The 19,846-nt window shown below is 44.7% G+C and overlaps 1 protein-coding gene across 3 annotated transcripts in view; it reads right to left on the bottom strand.

The window, feature by feature from the left end:
* The window catches only part of Prkce (protein kinase C, epsilon), a 499,694-nt gene that overhangs the window by 34,669 nt on the left and 445,179 nt on the right, over window positions 1-19,846 (bottom strand). For all 3 annotated transcript variants that reach the window (XM_013517553.1, XM_013517554.1, XM_005390971.2), the window contains one exon: window positions 1,780-1,918. In XM_013517553.1, coding sequence (XP_013373007.1) covers window positions 1,780-1,918 — 139 coding nt within the window. The remainder of the gene's footprint in view (window positions 1-1,779; window positions 1,919-19,846) is intronic.

Raw genomic sequence — 19,846 nt, 5'->3', positions numbered from 1 at the left:
AGACTGCATTTCTAGTGCTCCCACTGGGGGAACAAGCTACCAGGGAAATAGCTACTTTTCAGATCCCTTAGAAGATAAAAGTTCTAGGGGCTGGGGATTTAGCTCAGCGGCAAAAGCGCCTGCCTGGCAAGCGCAAGGTCATGAGTTCGGTTCCCGGTACCGGAGAAAAAAAAAAAAAAAAAAAGAAGATAAAAGTTCTAAAGAGAATTTACCTATTACGACTCGCCATCCCTACTGCTAAGCCCTGTGTAGGGCCCCAGTGTGTTGACTGGTCTGTGAAGACTCTCAATTGTCTGTCCCTAGCTTTCTGCCTTCCTGTCTGCACTTTTGTGGCCTGCCTTCTTCCCTGGGACATATCTGATGAGGACCCTCCTCCAAGGGAACTCTTAGTGGGCCAAAGATCCTATAACATTAAGGCCACATTCCTGGGTCCCTTGTTCTAATCTCATTCATTACTATAAGCACTAAGAAACCCTGTTTATGCTACACTATTTACCTTTCCTGAAAAGGCCAAGATGTTTTATCCCTTGGTTCTGGTTATGTTAAAATGCCACAAGTTCTCATTGATTCACCCATCCATCCATCCATCCATCCATCCGTCCGTCCGTCCGTCCGTCCAGGCATCCATTCAACAGACCATTACTAAGACCCTGATCTGTGAGTTGGATCCTGGGAGTATGTAGATTAGAAACACAGACTCAGTCTAAGAAATACTCAGAGCCCTGGTATACTGAACCTCTTCCTACCCAGGCCCTGTCCTGATCCTCCTTGTGGTTTCAAGGAACTCCATCTTTGTCCCCTTTAGGCCAAAGGAAATCTTTATTCTTTATAACCAATTCAACCCGCAGGTGTTTCAAGAAGACTTCCCTGATCCCTGAGGATACCATCTTGTTTTATTGTATTATCATGCTTAATTACTTGTTCACTTGTCTGTAACTTTCCCTAGACCAAAAATTCCTTGAGCAAAGGGACCTATATTGGTTTGTGTCCAGCAGGTGCTCAAACAATGCCCACCTAGAGGAAACGAAGTCTGAGTGTGATAACACCTTTCCACCATGGGCTGTGCTTCATAGGACTGGGACTGGCACTTCCTTTGAATCTTATACCCATGAAGATCATTTTGATTGAACTGGTACAAAGGGGCATAGCTGTGATTAACCCACAGTAGGTATCTCTTGATTTAGGCAAGACTGACCTGCAGGGTCTCAAGGAAAACACTTCATGATGAACAATACATCCAAACAGCTTTCATACATGGTAACTCATCAGTGAGGATAAACATGAACATCTCTGGTCTTATAAAGCCCTCTTCTTGTCCCACCCTCCACGCCCACTATGTAGAATTGCCTCCACTCTGGAAATGGCAAATGATTCCTTGTTTCACTCTAGGCAGATTAAGGCTGACAAAGCTAATGATTGCCATTTTCAATGGTGTTTCTTTATTTTGACCATTCAGAAGTGAAAACAGTGATACAAGTCAACACATTTCTCCCAGTCCTAGTTATACTGGTGGTTCCGGCCTAGGATGGGAGTCATGTTCGGTGAGGATTTGTCCAGATGTGGGTGACACCTATTACTTTCTGTTTACCATCCTTCATGACCACCACATCCTTATGGAAAAACCAGTGAACACTTCAACTTCCTGTTTTTCCATCCTGGAATCCATCTTGGTTTTCCAGAGCCTTCTCCAAGCACCACTAAATGACCCAGTGTACAGGACCAGACCCCTGCCTCAATCCTGGCACCAGGAGGAGGTGGGCCTTTGCACACGGTTCTTACCTCAGGAGCTATATAGTCAGGAGTCCCACAGAACGTGGTGGTCGTCACGCCATTCAGAATCCCTTCCTTGCACATCCCAAAGTCGGCCAGCTTGCAGTGGCCTTCTGCATCTAGAAGGATGTTGTCCAGTTTCAAATCCCTGTAAGACAGAGCCAGACCACACGGTTACTGCCTCATTCACATGGACAGGATCTTCTTGAGTTAGAGAGAGGTGTGCATGTTTGAGAAGAATCTCCAGAAGAGAAAGCCCTGCAAGGAGCTTGACCTACCTATCCCAACGCAGCCTCAGCCTAAGGTTTCTCGCCCACACTGGTCAACCTCCAACGATCAACTCCCAATGGACCCTTGATTTTCCTCATCAAGCTCCCACAACCCCAGGAATATGTCAAGACACCAACAGTTTAATAGATTAAAGTCAGTTATTTAGACCCTGCTGGAAGAGAAAACAGAAGCTTACCCGTCCTCCTTTCTTAGTTAACTAGATGAGGGCACCAGGTTGACATATATTATTATTAGGGAAGCAGCTAATATCACCTAGGAATCAGGTGCTTCTTTGCAAGGCATGGGCTATATGGGACCTGCAGGGTTTCAGAAGGGGAGACCACAGAAGGCTGGTGCAGGTGGTGAGGGCTTCTCAAGAAAAGCTTAGGCAGGGGCTAACCTTTGGATAGACTATGAAGAGGAAATGGAGGGAGAGGGGAGGTAGAAGCAAAAGGTGGTGTAGAGATCAGAGAACCGGGTCCTGGGAAGAGAACAGCCAGCATGACAGGTAGGTTGGAATCAACCTCAAAGAGCCTCTGACACCAGGAAGAGGGGTTTAAAATCTGGGCCAAGAGCAATGGAGCCCTGCTCACAGGAGCAGGATGTGTGATGTCAGTGTTTCGGGAGCAGAAAGCTGAGAGAAGGAAGGGTCTGCCGCAGGAAGAAAGGTCCTATAGGGCCCAGGAGGTTCTGTACAGGAGGTGAGAGCTACGGGGCATGCTGCCCCAACCAGTGTGGTCCCTTGTGGCCTGTTTTACATCTTGGGTTCTATGTAAAGTCTTAGGCAAAATCTGAGGTTTCAGTTAAGAATTTCCTTACCACCCAAGCCCAGAAACCCCAGGCCTGGGCCTGCGGTAGGATCCAGACTGTCTTGATGGAGATGCTCATCCCTGGCCTCCTTCAGCACCCACTTTGGGCTGGGGGAATCTTGTAAACAATACCATTCCCCTGCATGCCAAGATCAGGAGGGGTGATGCTCATGAGCTTGCTGGCATCTGGCCTTGAAATCCACCCATGTCTGAGTGCAGAGGTGGGACAGAAAGCGCCCTAGGACCTGCCTGCCTTGCATCCATGACCCTGTTTCTGCTTACAGATAAGATAGACTCCTTGCGGGGAAAAAGCAAGACATCAAATGTGCTGCTCTAAGCAAACATCTGTAAACTGCAAAAGGAATACTGAGACCAATCAGGCGCAGCCCCTGGGGCCAGGTTCCCCGACTCCCTCTCTGAGTCCGCATGTGGCCAAGGGTCAGCTCTCACGGGGGTGGGAAAACAGGGACGGATGCTCAGCTGGGACTCAGGGGGCCTAGGGTTTTGCCACTAGTGGTGGCACGGCTCTGGCAAAGTCACCGTGCTGGGCTGTTCCTTGATCTGTCAAATTGGGATAACACACAGCTTGCAGGCTTGCTTGAAGGACTACTGGGATAAAGTGTACGAAGCTGAAGGTCACTGACATCGCTCCACTCACTTCCTTCATGGGGCGTCTGAGTGACAGGCAGCTGGGAGTCCTGTCTGCCTACTTGCAAATGCTCTCTCATCAGCAGGCTGACCCTTGGGCCTGGCTGAGTTACACACCTCTTAGTGCCCTAGAATCCAGACTCGCCTCTCCAAGGCTCACACAGCGTGCATGGCAATCACGGTGGCAACGCTAACTGCAGAGGTAATACGAACGACGCTTCTGTATGTGAAAAGCACCTCCCGACTTAAAGCCACACTCTTGTCCTGAATGCCACAGTGAGTTAGGCAGGCACACACTCGGCTGTTACGCTAACCCTGAGGAAGTAAGTAAATGGAAGCAGGAAGAGGGTAAGTGGTTTTTCTCAAGGGCCCAGGATCTCCTGCTCCAAAAGCCGGGGTCTCACCCCTGTGTCTCACTCCACTGCCTTAACAGGGGTTGACTCTTGCAGGGCCAGCCACCACCCCGACTGGACCAAATGCCCAAGTCTCAGCCCTCATCACACGCTCTTTTGCACAAAAGGAGTCGATTCTGAAGGTTTCAAACCAGCCGAGGCTTGTTGTGACTGAGGCTGTGACACACAGCACCCCGGGACCATCAGTTACAATTACAGCCCTTCCCTCTGCTCAGGCCACCTGCTCTTTTTAGAGAGGTCAAGGGGAGCTCGAAGTCTCATTTCTCCCCACTTCAAACTCCTCTCTGCCCGCTCCTGCACTGGCCCGCGATGTTCACCGCCACTTTGCATCCTGGCCTTGCTTCTTTCAGAGAAGAAGGCACCCTCGCTGACAGTCCAGTGTGCCCACCGTGTGCACACCTGGCAGAGCGTGTCCTCTTCTGCAGGAGCTACACAGGCTGCCCCCTCAGCTGTGGCCACGGAAGCCCCAGACCATGATACTTCTTCCCACCACCCTCCCACCCATACTTGAAATCTGCCCCCTCACTCCCTCCATTCCCCCACCTGCTCAATTCCTCCAAAACCTCGCTCCTTACACAAACCCAAATCCACAGTCGGATTAGTGATTTCCATTCCTTTCCTTTGTGATACACCTACAAGGAGTGATCATACTGTATGGGGAATGTTCAAAGTAAACAATCTATTACAGTAAAAGATAATTTGCCTTCCGCGCAGCAAAAGAAACAATCAGCACAGTGAAGAGACAACCAGCAGAATGGGAAAAATATTTGGCCAGCCATTCCTCAGACAGAGGACTATTAACCAGAACATATAAAGAACACAAGAAGTGAGACCCCCCCCAATAAAAGACCCAATTAAAAAACATGCAAGTGAAATGAACAGACAGTTCTCAGAGGAAGAGAATTTTATCTTAGACCTTAGAAAGAATGGCAATCTCCAAGAAAGCAAATAACCAGAAATGCTGGTGCGGCAGCGGTGAAAAGGAATCCCCTACATGGTCGGCAGGGTGATGTCAACTAGTAAACCATCGTGGAAATCAGTCTGGAGATTCCTCAAAGAACTAAAATTAGATTCCATTTGACCCAGCGACTCCCCTTCTAGGTATTCATCCCCCCACTTTTAGCACAATGGTTACTTAGGACATGCACCCTGTGGGCTCCTACCTTTCCCTGTGACCCGCCTGGGCGCTCTTTCTATCCTGGCCCACAGGGTCTCCCCATTCTCTTTTTATGCAGGCACAACACTTCACCATTTTTGCCATGGGATGAGTAAGCTGCTTCTGATATTACATTATTACAAACTGTGCTGCTGTGACTAGCACTGTACTGTGATATTTTGCCTGTGTGTCAAGGAATCCTACATGTTTCCTAGAAAAAATTTTCTAAATGAGATACTATGAGAATGTGGTCTTTTTTCTCTTTGCATTGCTGAGGACTGAACCGAGGGCCTGTGCATGCTAGTGAGCTACAATCCCAGAACCCAACAAAGTAAATTCTGATGGATGTTACCAAACTGCCCTTCTTAGGGGTTGAAAAATTTCTTTTTCTATCAGCAATATATGATAGTGCCTGCCTATTTACATTCTTGCTAACTTGGTATGTTACCAAGTTTTGGTAGTATGTTAGTGAAAGTAGTATCTCAGTATATTCTTACATTTCTCTGTAAGTCTAAGCATTTAAAATATGTGTAAAAGGAAACTATATTTTTTCTGTACATTAACTATTGCTGTTTTTTGTGGTGTTTGTTTTTCATCAATTTTAATGCCCACTTTCTACCTTAGGGAACAAACACTGTTCAGGATAAGAACTGCAAATACTTTTCTCAGCTTACTGTTTAACTTTCACATGGCTTATGGTGGTTTTGCTGATATTTATTTTTACGTAATTGAATTGATATTTTACTTTATGGTTTCAGGACTGTATGCTTTCATTTGAAAGGAGTTATTCATTTCAAAGTTATAAAAGCATTCTCTCATGATTTTTCCCGGTACTTTTGCTTTAATTTTATATGTGTGTTTGACGAGTTTGAAATTCATTCTGATAAAAGTTAGGAGATATACATCCAACTTTATTTGTTTTCAGGTATCTGGAAATAATCCTAGGTGCTAAATAGTGCATCTTCTCACTGATTGAATTACCACCTTTACCAATATATTAAATCTCCATATGCACTTGGATTCTTTTACACCCTTTTATCATTGCTCTATAGTACACTCTTAATTATTGCAGGTTTATAATATGTTTTAACACCCAGTAGGGCTGGTCATCTTGTTATTCTTTTCTTTTCAAAAATTTCTTGGGTAGTCTTGTTGATTTTTCCATATGAACTTTAGAATTGTCTGGTAAAAAAATCCTGGTGCTGTTTTTATTGGGAACATGTTTGAAGTTATAAATTAACTCAAGGATAATTGATATTTTTATGATTTTGAGTCTTCCTATCCAATAGTATTGTTTATCTTTCCATTTGTTTAAGTCTTATCTGTATCCTTTAGAAGCATTTTAAAATTCTCTCATATACATCTTGTGCATTTCTGGTTACATTTTATGGCAGATTGTTGGTCATCCTAATATCCATTCTCACTTCCTTCCTTAGTAAGAGAATTTTTTTTACCCCTTTCAAACCATGAAGCTATAAACCAGAATTAAAAGCCTCCCTTGGAGCTGGGTGTGGTTACGTGACAAAGTTCCACTCAGTGAGACACGTAGTATCCTTAAATGCAAAAACTTTTCTTTCCTTCCTCGCTCCTACGTCTTGAATGAGGATAAAATGCCTGGTCCTAGTAGGCACCTTTGACCACAAAGACAAGGACTGAACTCTAGGAATGGTCAGACAACTTTTATATGAAAAAGAACTTATGTTTTACTTAAAGGATTATTGTTGTTTGGGGTTTATATGTTAATTGTACCCAAATCTACTTCTAAATGAGCTGAGCTATTATCTTATTCACTTTAAGTCAGGGTCTTATTGTTACCCAAGCTGGCCTTGAAATCATTATCTGCAGTCTCAGCCTTCAGAGTAGCTGCGATTCCAGGCCTGTGCCTCCACACTCAGCAGTTTCATTAGATCTTCTATGTGGTTACTGACTTCTGTTTATCATGTTTTGCCCTGCTGCGTACTGAATTTTCTTTATTTTTGTGAAGACATTTTCCAGTTGATTCTTCTGCATTTTTAAAATTATCTGCAAGTAATAATTCCGCCATCTCTTCCTCTTCAGCATTTACACTTCTGATTCATTTCTCTTGTCTGTATTGATTAGCATCTCCAGAACAGCACTAAATAGCAATGGTGAGAGCAAGCAGCTTTTGTAGGACTGCGCTCAGGAGGGCTGCTCCCAGCACTTCCCCTTCTGGCCGGATGCCTTTAACATAGCCCTTGGCCCAGCACCTACGCAACTACCTTACTGTACTCTGCAGTAGACCGCAAGCGTGGGAAGGTGTCCTCAGAATCACATTTCCTCTCACAACTGCCAGAGGCCTAGGTGGGTCCTGTGGGTGAGAGGGAAAGACCAGGCTCTTCGGTACTCCTTTAGTCTAGGGATTTTCAGCTTCCGCACATTGAGGCAGATTATGCGGGGTGATCAAAAAATATGGTGAATGTTTTAAAAACTAGTTTAACTTTATTACAGAAAAAGATACATTGCCAAAATCTCCCTTGAAATATTCCTCCTGTCTTCGAACACACACATCCTGCCATTCTTGCTACTTTCTGAAGCAGTTTTGGGAGTTCTCTTTTGTGCCTTTTGTTGTACTGTCATGGCTGCCTCAACATCCTGAATCAATTCAAAATGTTTACTTTACGTGGTCCTTTTGACTTGAGGGAAAAGTCAGAAGTTACAAGGTGCCAGATCGGGTGAGTAAGTAGATAAGGACACACCATAACGCTCTTATGAACCTGCCTTTCCATTACAGGGCATTCAGCAGCAGCATTCACCATGGTTTTTTCTTCTTCTTCTTTCTTCTTTTTTTACCTTTTTCTTAGGTTACAGCTCATAAAGAAACTCAGAAAAGAGGACTTCCAGAACTGTTTCAGAAAGTGGCAAGAATGCTGGGGTACTCTGTTCAAAGCAAGCAGGGATGTTCAGAGAAAGATTAATGGCAATGCGCCTTTTACTGTAATAATTTTTTAAAAATTTAAACATTCACTATTTATTTTGATCCCCCCCTGCAGACACTATTTTACTGTGGGGACTGTCCTATGCATCACAAGATGTTTAGTGGCATCCCTGGTGTCCACGTGATAGATATCATTAGTACTACCCGCTAGCTGTTACACCCAAAAATGTCTCCAGATCTTGCCATACGTCCCTTGCAGAGTCCCTAAGTCTTAGAAGAGATCAAGGCTCAAAGACAGCTTGGCTCAGATCATTATGCCAAAGAAGGATTTGGGAGCAATGTTCTGCTAAAAGGAAAGGGTGTGTTTGCTTGGTGTGTCCTCTGCCATTTTATCCCCGGAAGACAGGAAGCCTGACCACACCAACCCTGCTAACATTTGCCATCGTCATCAACCTGCTTTTTAAGATGTATAAGGAAACTAAGGATCAGAAAATGTAACCCGCCTGAGGTCATGTGGCTGGTAAGAGGCAGTGCCGGGCTGACCAATGTGACTGACTGTGATGGCCTTTTAGATAAAATATAAGATGCACAGTTGGAAATCTCTGTCTGATGCTTAGACTCAAATTCCTTTGGGCTGGGAAAAGATGACTTTGCGGTGAGAAGGGAACCGCAGTGGCTGAGAAGTCACAGCCACTGACAAGGACAGGCGGATTTAGAGTCAGGATGGTACAACCAAGGGTCCCCGGGGGTAGAAGCACAGACCTCTTCCAGAAAGCCAAAAGATGTCAGGAAAGGAAACTCCCTAAACAGCATATTTTTAAAAAAATTCATACAGTCTATCTGATGAGAGAAAATAAAATAAGATCTAGCAGTTAGTTATGGGGAAAAGCAAGAAGTTTGACTTCTAAGACCAAATGTACTTACAGCTTTGGGTAGGGACGGGGTCCATGAGTAAACTCAAGACCCCTAAAGTGAGTTTGCTGGGGTGGGGGTGGGGGATAATAGGGCCTCATCTGAGGGAGAACTGGTATGGGAAGGTCTTAGGGCTGCATACTGGAGGTGGGATGAGGTCAGTGGTGGGTCAAACTTTTTGGGGGTGCTGGGGATAGAACCCAAGGTCTTGCACATATTAAGCACACACTCTACTATTGGGGTACATCCCCAGTAGTATGTTTTTAAGAAGACAAGACACCAACTATTGATATCCTTTGCAATGCATTTAGAATGCATTTTGGCATCCAAGACTTGCCCCCAAGGCACGGCTGCGTGTGCATCTCATCTTCAAGTAGCCATTCCTCTGTAAGAAGTTGTCATTGTCTACAAATTGTGATCTGAAATGCTGAAAGGGTCTCTGACTCTCCCTTCCCAATGTTCACATTGAAAGGAGGAAAGGAGGTAGTTCTGAATCTGAATCCTAACTCTGTTCTTTGTAGATGGATAATGGTAGGTTTGTCCAAATGTCTCTGAGACTGATTCCTTGTCTGTTCAGTAGGGATGGTGCTGCCAAGACAGAATGCCGTAAGCTGTGTGAAAGCTCTAGCCCTATGCCTGAGCAACGTAGTGACTCCAGACACTGCCTGCTGCAGGGCTCACCAACAATCTCTTCTTAGTCCGCACGCCCTGCCAAGGAAAGTTACTAAATCCCTAACAGCTCTTATTTTTGAAAAATGTTTATTACCTCCTACTTAGTATAAGCCAACAAGACAGATGAGAGAGGGAAGGGGAGAGAGAGAAAGACAGAGAGAGAGAGACAGAGACAGAGAGACAGAGAGACAGAGACAGAGACAGAGATATTTTAGCTTAGCCCAGTAAGAAAGGCCACAGGCTTTCTCCCCCATTCCACTGGGAAACAAGAATACAAACTTCTTGAGGAAGACAAGAAAGGTGGAGCTCTTATGTGACAGCTTCCAGACACTTACCGTTCTCAGCCCCAGGGCCTCCTGCCTGGGAGTGCCACCATGTGCCATCAAGCAGGGCTCTCTGGGGTCAGCATGGCAAGCCCAGACCAGCAAGAGGAGCTGGGACCTGAACTTCCGATGTCTGGTGAAGCCCTCCGCTGTCACATCTGAACATATCCTTTCCCATTTGCCAATTTGACGGTAGATTCCCCAAGAACAAGGGCCAGATGTTTTTCCGTTTGAAAACCATACTGCATTTAATAGAGGGTTGGTGCACAAGTCCTTAATATATTGGGAAAAATTTGGGGGCCTGACTTGGAAAACCGGCCATGTATGAAGAGACTCCTCTGTCCTGGTGTTCTTCATCCTGGTCGGAATGTGAGCTCCACAAATCTCAGGCCTGGGCACCATGTACATGCCGGCAAATTCCTCTGCTTACTTTGAGATAAGAGATCAGAAAAATGGCTTCAGGGATTCCAAGAATTTGGATCGTCAGAGAGCAGGCCCCGGAGGGAGGTGATAAAGAAGCTCCGCTTATTTTTGGAGGCTTGGGAATGACTGTGGTTAATCAGACGGGAAGAAAGCAGTTCTGGTCGATTCTACCAAACATCCTCATCTTTGACAATATGTTCAAGAGAAAGACAATTTCCTCCCTTCAATACAACTCTCAGCATGGCGGCAAGTGTTGGTGACTGCCTGGCACCACTCCCAGGGTTCTCTGTGGCACAGACCCTGAACTCTCAGGAATGCCAAATCTCTCTAAGGCCACCCTAGGCCAACCTGCGAGGCAAGGTACAGCTATCACCTCTCCATCAAAAAGAAAAGCATGCTTCGTTTCAAAGCCCAAGATAAGCAGTTTTTAAATTCTCCGTTGCAGTGCAGATAACTGAGTCATGGAAATATTTAATTCTAGGCCAATCTCTAGAGAAAGTCTTCTCCAAGTGATTCTACAGGCAAATGAAATCATTTAAGAGCAAAATACCTTTCAGAAAACTTTAAACTATGAGATGTGATTAAAAAAAAAAAGTAGTGAATTTTAATTTTTAAAAAATTTATCACAGCAAAAGACACACTGCTATTACTTCCCTTCAAAATATGCCCCCTCACTCCAAACACACTTCTCCCATTATCCCTGTCACTTTCTGAAGCAGTTCTGGAAGTTCTCTTTCATAGCTGTCTATAGTTGTACTGTTCTGGCTTCCCTGATGTTATTTGAATCAATTCAGAATGTTTACCTTTCATGGTCATTTTTGATGTATAGAAAGAGACAGAATTTTCACTGTGCCAAACCTGGTGAATAAGGTGGACAAGGATACAGCATAATGGTTTTACAAGCTGGCCTTTCCCCTGGATGGCACATAGCAACGGCACTGGCTGTATTTTTTACTACATTTTTTAGAGACATGGGAAGCAGCATCCACAACTGCTTCAGAAAGTGGAAAATATAATAGGATGCATGTGTTCAAAGAGAGGGGCAGTATTTTGAAGGAGATGAATGACAATGTGCTTTTCACTGTAATAAAAATCTTTTTTATGGAAGGAGGTAGGAGAGTGGGGAGTAGAAGGGGAAGTAAAAAGAATTAAGATGTATTATATACATGTCTCTACTCTCCACGATGAATGTAATCATTATGTGCTGCAAACATGTATTAATAAAAATAAAAATTAAAAGATAAAAAAGGGCTTAAACATTCACTGTGTATTTCAATCATACCTTGCACCTTTACAATTTTTTTGAACTACCTTTAAAAACTTTTTTCCCAAATGCTTTTGTATGCAAGGCACCATTACTTCATTTAATCCCACACATACTCTTGTGAATCTGGTGGGACTCCTATTTTCATTGTTATATTTATAGACAGGGTCTCACTATGTTGCCCAGGCTGGCCTTGGACTGTTGGGCTTAAATGATTCTCCTGCCTCAGCCTCCTGAATGCTAAGGCTACAAGCACAAACTATCATGGCCAGCTGGCAAGACTATTATTGTCCCTATTTTCTGGATAAAGAAAAAGGGCCTGAAGGATTATTTAATTGGTTCAGGACATACAGGGGACAAGTGGTAATAGTCAGTCTTGAATGACTGTGAGCCGTTTCCACGCTATCAATCGCTATACTAGGTTGTTTGAGGAGGGGAAAAAAAGTGTTATGTGCACACTATGCCCTTTTGTAGGTCAGACAGCAATCACTACCGTTAGGGTGGAAACTGTCTCTGACTCCTGGCAACACACATAGAAGATGGAATGGATAAGTTAGACAAGGCTCTTTTCACCAAATGGATGGCCTTTTATTTGTAGAGAACAGACTTTCAGCCACTACACTAATAGCTGGGAACCCGAGGTGTCAAATAGAATCTCAATTTATAGCCAAAATAGACAGCCGGGGGTGTACCTGGGAATTAAGACTTGGAATCACTGCAGAACAACTCATCCGACTGCATGATCATCCAGTAACTTTTTTTCAAATCCATAGTAAGTAAAGCATATTCTTAGCCTTAGTTCTGGTTAAGGTCCTAATGCCTTTGATGGGAAAGAGGCATGGATAAACGATGTCCCCAGCATGCAGGTGGGCCCCAGGACCGACTTGATGCTTAGACTGAGTCTGTTATCTCTTTTTAAGCCATTGATCAACTGGTTTATCAAAACAGCCATCTGGGGCTCCCTATACAGACCCAATCCAAGGACAGAAGTCTCCACTCAAATTTCTTCCTTGAGCAATGTTGTTCTCACACATAAGATGAGATGAGATGAGTTTATCCCCAAGGACCCTTCCCACCGTAGCTCCTGTGAGGTGAGGGTGGCTGGAGCCTATGAAGCTTAAACGTGCAGTCTTGGCTATTGTTTCTCTTTCCATTTTGGACCAAACCTTTCGTAGCAGGCATTTTTAAACAAAATGTAAATCTAACGATGCTTTCTCCTTGCCTTTTCCGTGGTGCCCCGGCAACCCGGTTCCTAGGGTGATGTGAGGGACCCCTTGTCATCTCCATTAACCTGACCCTCTGGCCTCACCCCTTCTCACACCCTTGCACAAGCTAAGCTGGGCACCTGGTCCTTGCCTCCTGGCCTGGTGTCCTAGCACTAGCTAGGACAATTTGTCTTGCACAATGGAGCATTCCACGAGGAAAGAGCCCTTCACCTTCCCCAGGGCTACATGCCTCCCAGTGTCCCAATCCCTGTTGGTCAGGTGAATGAAGAAATAAGTGAACAGAGGAGAGAATTCTCCAGTCATGGCCCCAAGCAGCCACACATTTCCAGATAATATGTGGAACTATTTAAACACAGTATTAAGAACCATGAAACTAATGCCCAAGCCATCAGAGATTCTGAGCTGGATGTTCTCCGTCCCTCTCCCGTCCATTATTCTCAGGAAGATCGCTTCACACCACAGCTCCTCCGTAAAGCACGCAGCAGCTTCTGCGGCAGTCAGTAAGCCACGTGCCTCACTCTAGCCCTGGGGCTGGTCCCTCTCCTGCTGTTTGGTGCCATTTTCCCCCTCCGTCCGACAGGATGGATCTCTGACAGTTCCTCAAACTCACCAAGTTCTAGTCTGCCTTGAGACTTTTGCTACATTACCGGCGTCTCTCCCTGGAAAGCAAAATCCTTGTCATTTAGGTCTCTGCCTGGCCCCATTTCCTCTGTCTCCTTCCCTCCACCGCTAATCACGGCCACAACACCTCGGTCACTCCCTTTGCAGCACTGATCACAGTTTTTAATCACTTTGCTGGCTTATTTGCTGGAATAGACTGGTTTCCTTCACTTGCACTTCATGAGAACAGGGACATCCTTGTGTCCACAGTTTGGTCCCCAGAACCCTTCCAGAGAGCCTGGGATTCCATGTTCTGAGTATAGAATGAATACTGGGCAGGGGCTCTTTGAAGTCCATGTTAGTAATAGTCTACTTAGCGCAGGATTTTAACAACCAATGCATCCTTTGTCTGCTTGGCCCTACAAGCAACATTTCTACAATATTTACTGGGTTATTTCTCTTAGGAGTCTGTTCTTATGCTGGACCTTGAAGATACGGAGAGAGAGGACACCATGTCTGTCCTCAAGGAGGAGTCTCAGGTCTGGAGTGGGATGGACACAAGGCAAGAGCAGTAGGGATGGCCAGCTCTCCAGCAGAGGGACAAAGGCGACAGCATCCCTGGATATAGAAGGTAAGGGCCTCTGGGTTCACCTTTTTTGGGCCCAGTGATGTGCAGTTCCTACTCCAGCCAACACTCTGCCCATCACAGAAAGACCCACGCTAGCTAAGGGACCACAAGTACACTTCCTAGGGGCGGGTCTGGAGCCGGGTGGAAGTGGTCTACAGAGTGACACAAGGCCTCAAATTCTGGACAGAAAAGCCAGACAACCACCCTTCAGCTCCTTTGTCTGGACAAGAAGCTGCAAAAATGCGTCAGCATCTTTCATGTCCAGCATACAAGCAGCCACGTGCTAAGAGAGCGGTCAGCCCCTTGCAGGTCACTACAACCCAGGAAAAGAGCTGAGGAAACACACATGTAACTCTGCACACACTGCGGGGGATGTAGGGAAAGCACGTCTTTCTGCAAACGCAGGGTCACCCAAGTCGCTTGGAAGCTATTGGAGGCCTCCTGCAAGGCCAGGGAGCTGAAAACCGACTGACCTCTGAGGGGACAGAAAACAGATTTTATTATGCTTTAGAAAGAAGTCTCATATTTGTATTTGCTTAATTTGGCTACGGAAGGCCAGATTTTCTCTCAGACCGTATGGCACACTGCAGCTGGTCAGAAGTGTGTGTGCGTGTGTGCATATATGCCCGTGGGGAGGGGGGCGGGGCTATGCTCCTGCCTGCACGTGGCTTAAGGGCTCAGGCAATGGGCTGATGAAAGAAGCCGCTCATGAGGATGAGGAAGGTGAGGAAGGCTGAGGAGATTCCCTGTCTTTCTCGCCACAATCTAGAGGACTTTATATATATATAAAAAAGCCCTCCCCCTCCCCCACTCTCTTGTTGGGTATAATGAATATTTATTGAGTACGACTGTGCACCAGAGAGGCCCAGGTTTGGCAGTGAGGGCGAGGGTAGACCAGTTCACTTGCACGTGCTGGTCCGATGCCCCTTGGAGGCATTCTACTGGGTGTGCCAACTAGGTGAGTAGTTGGGCTGGAGAAAGGGGGCGTGGGTGAGATTTTCTAAGGAGAGGATGGACAGCATGAGAAGAGAGGACTACGACAGAGCTGTGAGCCGGCCCGATGTTAAATGGCCAGGACTTGTGACGGCGCAGCCAGGGAGGAAACCCTGGAGACTGTGGTATCTCGAAACCCAGGATGGGGGAGAATCTGAACCAACAGGTACGGTCAGTCAGTGAGGGGCTGTTAAATCGGATGAGTCAGAGAACTTTTCACTCAGCAGACCCGGGGACAGAAGTCATTTGTCCTTCTTCGTAGTCACCTACTTTTTCTTTCTAAGCTTTGATATTCTAACTTAGAAATAATAACAGGGCTACGGTTAGGACTCAGTGGTAGAGTGCTTCCCTAGCATGCAAGAGGCCCTGGGCTTTGAGTCCCAGCCTCAGAAACAAAGAACAACTAACCAAAACCTAGAACTTAGAAATTGTAACAGGCAGCAGTATGAGATGTATTTTTTTGAGAAGAGACTTTTTCAGACCAACAGAGGTATCATGTAACAGAGTCAACCCACTGAACAGCTTTAGTCCAGAGGTATAAACCTCAAACCTTCCAATGGAAAGAGGGAAGGAATTTCCAGAATTTCGCTTAGGAAAAGCAAGAGAAGAAAGCAGCACCTCTGCAATGGCCATAAGAGACATGCCCCTGTGCAAGGCGGTAGCAGCCCCATGCAGGATGGAGTCCATTCTTTGGGAGCTTCATGTTCTCCATGGGCTGCTAGTCCTCCAACATACAGTGATCTATCTGCTTTTCCTCCATTGCTGCCCCCGGCTGTCCCTGAGGAGCGAGTTACTCAGGGTGACAGTGTTCTGACCCTACAGCAATTCAACGTTCCTGGGCCCTCTCTGTCCCCTCTACCCTTCTGTACTGGATGCCTTCCAGCACCCCTATCTGACTGCTCCACGGCAGGGGCATCTGTACTCTGGGTGCTTCTTTACTTCTTTTTCACTAAAATTTATCCTTCCCTACATTATGAGCCCTTCTGAACTATTTGCAAGTTTGTTCATTATCACTGAGCTAAGGTGGGCATGCACAGCCTAAAATATAATTCCTCAGGGGACCTGCACAGATTGATCAGGAAGCTGGACAGTCAGTGGAGGTGATGGTAGCTCTACTACAGGGCAAGAGGGACCCTTGATTCACCTCTCCAATACACACCCAGGCCACTGCCTCTTTTTTTTTTTTTTAACCCTATAGTTTTCCTGGAGCAGCATTTGGATTTTCCTGATGTCATTCAGCTGCAATTCAGAGAGCTGTTCATTCCCTGGATTTTCTGGTAATCACCAGACAAATGATCCTCGTGTGAGGGTATGTGATTTGGCTCTAGATGTGGATGAGATAGTAGCGAGTTATGCTCAGTGGAAGGAGGCCCACCCACCTCTGCAGCCACCGGAAGAAGTGACACTTGGTTTGCAAACAAAGTCTCATTCAGGTTAGAAAGCTAGTCAGGGTATCAGGGTGTAAATACAAGCTACCAAAGGCCTTCACATTTAGGATTTACGGTTTCACAATTCTTGAGCCTCCTCAGGGTTAAGAAGCGATTTCTACCTGTGTAGAGTTTATATTTTCATTTGATTTTTAATAAAGCCGTTGTGTGGGGTAAATCAGCTGACTAGCAAATGAGCCAGACCAAGTGGAGATAAATGACAGGGAGAATGAGAGGGGCATTTCTTAGCTAGAAGGCAAGTGCTTTGATCACTTTGTTGGTAGTTCAAATCTATGACAAACAAGTCTTCTAACTATTTGATTCTGAAATAAAGAAATCATGTTAAGTGTTATGGCCCAAACTGAGACGTCAGTGAAAACTAAGAAGGCAGCTGACATGTGCATGAGTATGTGCCAGGCAACATGGAACTCTTGATCTATGTCTCTGCATGTCTGCAGGACACTGACTAGAATGTATACTTTATTAAGTAAAAAGACAGGAAGCCTCTGCTTTGGACACACACCTCACGCACCAGGCTCAACACCACATCAAATTGGAGTTGCTTGTGTTTAAGGTCCATGCCACCAAGCTGAAGCTAAGTGGTTTATCTGACTTTCCCAGAAATCAGGAGACAGAGATCATAGCAAAATCTCAAGGCAAGCGAGTTTTAGCTGCCATGAAAAGAAATGTGCTTTAACCCTTACAAAATATAATTTGATGCCAACTAGATTTTTTCCTTTTATTCTGTTTCTTTGTCCCCACCTTACAAAACCCATGACTCTATTTCCTAGTGGGAACTCTTGTTCTGTGGGATAGAATGGAGGCTGCTCAATTCAGGAATTTCAAATAAAGCCCAGTTAGATCAATAACTAAGTGTGCTATAACATTGTCTTTTGAAAAATAAGGCCCATATATATAATAATATAGAATGAAGCATATGTAAAATACACAGAATAAGCCCGGGAAATGCATAACCCTCATCTCTCCCTGTCTCACATAGTAATCGCCTATGTGGTCATGCACTGCTTCTCCATGGGGACATGATCTGAGGACTGCATCACTAGCCAAGTTTACTGTTATGTAAACACCATGGCTTGCACTCACACACAAAGCCAGCCCCCAGGTTTGTCCTTACTGTTTTGTACATCTGCACAATGTAAGTGCTAATCAGGGGTTGCAGAAAGGTTAAGAGTGAAATTACTAAGCCTAAAAGGCTCTTATTCGGCCAGTAAAAAGCTAATATTAGCCCAATAAAATGTGAACTTTCTGGGGAATTTTCACAAATATTTCTAGTTACATTATTTCTTACGGGAAAAATGTACTCTGTGCTCATTGTTTTTAGCATATGAATTCTGCAACAAATTGATGAGTCCTAAGGTATGAATATAAATAGTACAAGTATAACAAAGTCTACATTATGATTAATACAAAACAGGGGTATTGGGAGTTCTATGTTACATTATTTATATACAATAAAGTATATATTCAACCAAACATAGTATGATTGATATGTATAACACTCAGCACATTTATATATGCTTTATATTTTATATGATACATGTATATGCTGTGGTACCTCAGCTTACAAATTTAATTTGTTTTATGATTTGGGGGAGGATGGTTGTGTTTGTATTTGTGTGAGGAAGATGGTCATGATCGTGTTTGTCACGTGATGTGGAGATTTTTGGTAACCCTAAGAAAAATATTGCCAAATGGTTTTGTTTGTGAACTGCATTGTTTGCAAACAGAAGCATTTGTGAGCTGAGGTATTACTGTATAGTGTACATATTACATAGATCAAAAGCTTAATTATAAGTGATTTATTGTATTATACTCGATATTGTTGGTTTCCTCCCAATTTTGCAATACGTTTTACCAAGCCAATGATTTATGCTAACAGAAATAAAAATAACAACAAAAATAAGTACCTTGAAATTTTAAGAGTATACAAAAACAAAATCTGGCACCTTACGAGGTTAAAAAAAATCACTATTTTCCTGTGCTCACTAAAGGAGTTTAAACTAATGCTAATTTCCTAATCTGCTGATGACTGGCAAATAACATGTATCGCCAGAGATTAGCTGTTAAGATAAATACTCACAACCATACCTGCTCTTTTTTGAGAATATAGATGTTCTGATTTAATGGAAAATCACTGCGGGGCACAAGTATAAACTGTAAAACAATTAAAATGATAAATCCAAATGGCAGTAACCCACAGTGAGTCTTACAACATCAAATTAAGCAGGTGCCAACCCATGGATCTCTGCCCTGGGCCTTATAGGTGCTGGGGCAAGGAATGGGCGCAGGCAGGTGCTAGGGTGGGCTCCAGCAAGAAGCGGAGGCTGCTGGAGATCTGGGAGAGACGAGGTGGCTAGTGTGGGCTCCGGGGTTCAGGACAGAGGTTTCCCACAGGTTCCTCCTTTTCTTTCTTTTCACAGGGAAAAATTAACCCTGTTGTTATGGTTTATATCTACACAGCCCTATAAAGCCTCATAGAATCATAGGGAGGACCTTTGGAGGATTAGAAGACTAGATTATGGGGATGCTACAGCTGATTCACTATTAGAGGTGGGACCTGGTTGGGAGAGATGGCCACTGTAGACGTGAGCAGGAGGAATTTATCTTCCTTCTCAGCTCTTCCCTTTGCTCTCTCTGCTTTCTGTCTGCCGTGCCATGAGCAGCTCTCCTCTACAATGCCCCTCTCCGATATCGTTCTGACGCGGAACCACTGGACTATGGACTGAAACCTCTACAACATGTGAGCCAAAATCAACCTCTCCTTCTTTAAGTTGGGGTGTTGGGCATTTTGTCTCAGCAATGAAGAAAGTAATGAAGACGCCTGTCATGCATTTGAATATTTATAGTTGCTCTTGTGTCACATGCCCTGTTCTTGGTCCTGTGGAAACTAGGGCCCTGTTCTCATGAAGCTAATGTTCTAGCACTCAAAGACAAAATCAGCTACCATGGGAATAAATAATGTAACATCAAGAAAGAAATTGCTATGGACGTTCAGGCTGAGATTCACTGTGGTCCATGCCCTTGTTTCTTTTCCATTCCACAAGGAAAATTTATTGAGACTTTCTGTGTGCCTGGGTCTTGGTGAGATGATTCGCAGGAGGAGTTCTCACTGCACTGTGCTATCCACATGGGAACTGGGAAGAAAATCCTAAGAACTCCATGCTTAGGAACACTGTCTGCTGAGCATTTACTAGAGCCTTTCATGGGGAGGAGCTCATTTAATTCTCCCACAAACTGTCTGAAATGCGTCTTATCATCACTTCCATTTTAGACAGAGTGAATACCTTGCCCCAAAGCACACAGCTAGTATCAAGGTAAAGAACCCCCAGAGGGAGCAGTAAGCCAAGGCTGAGTGGTGCAGATGAGGGCCTGGGAAGCTGGGAGCTTCCTGAAGA

Source organism: Chinchilla lanigera, unplaced genomic scaffold (assembly GCF_000276665.1).
Source record: "Chinchilla lanigera isolate Chin_1 unplaced genomic scaffold, ChiLan1.0 scaffold00040, whole genome shotgun sequence".
Taxonomy (NCBI): Eukaryota; Metazoa; Chordata; class Mammalia; order Rodentia; family Chinchillidae; genus Chinchilla; species Chinchilla lanigera.
Note: the sequence above shows the minus strand (reverse complement) of the source record. Positions and strands in the feature narration are given on the sequence as shown.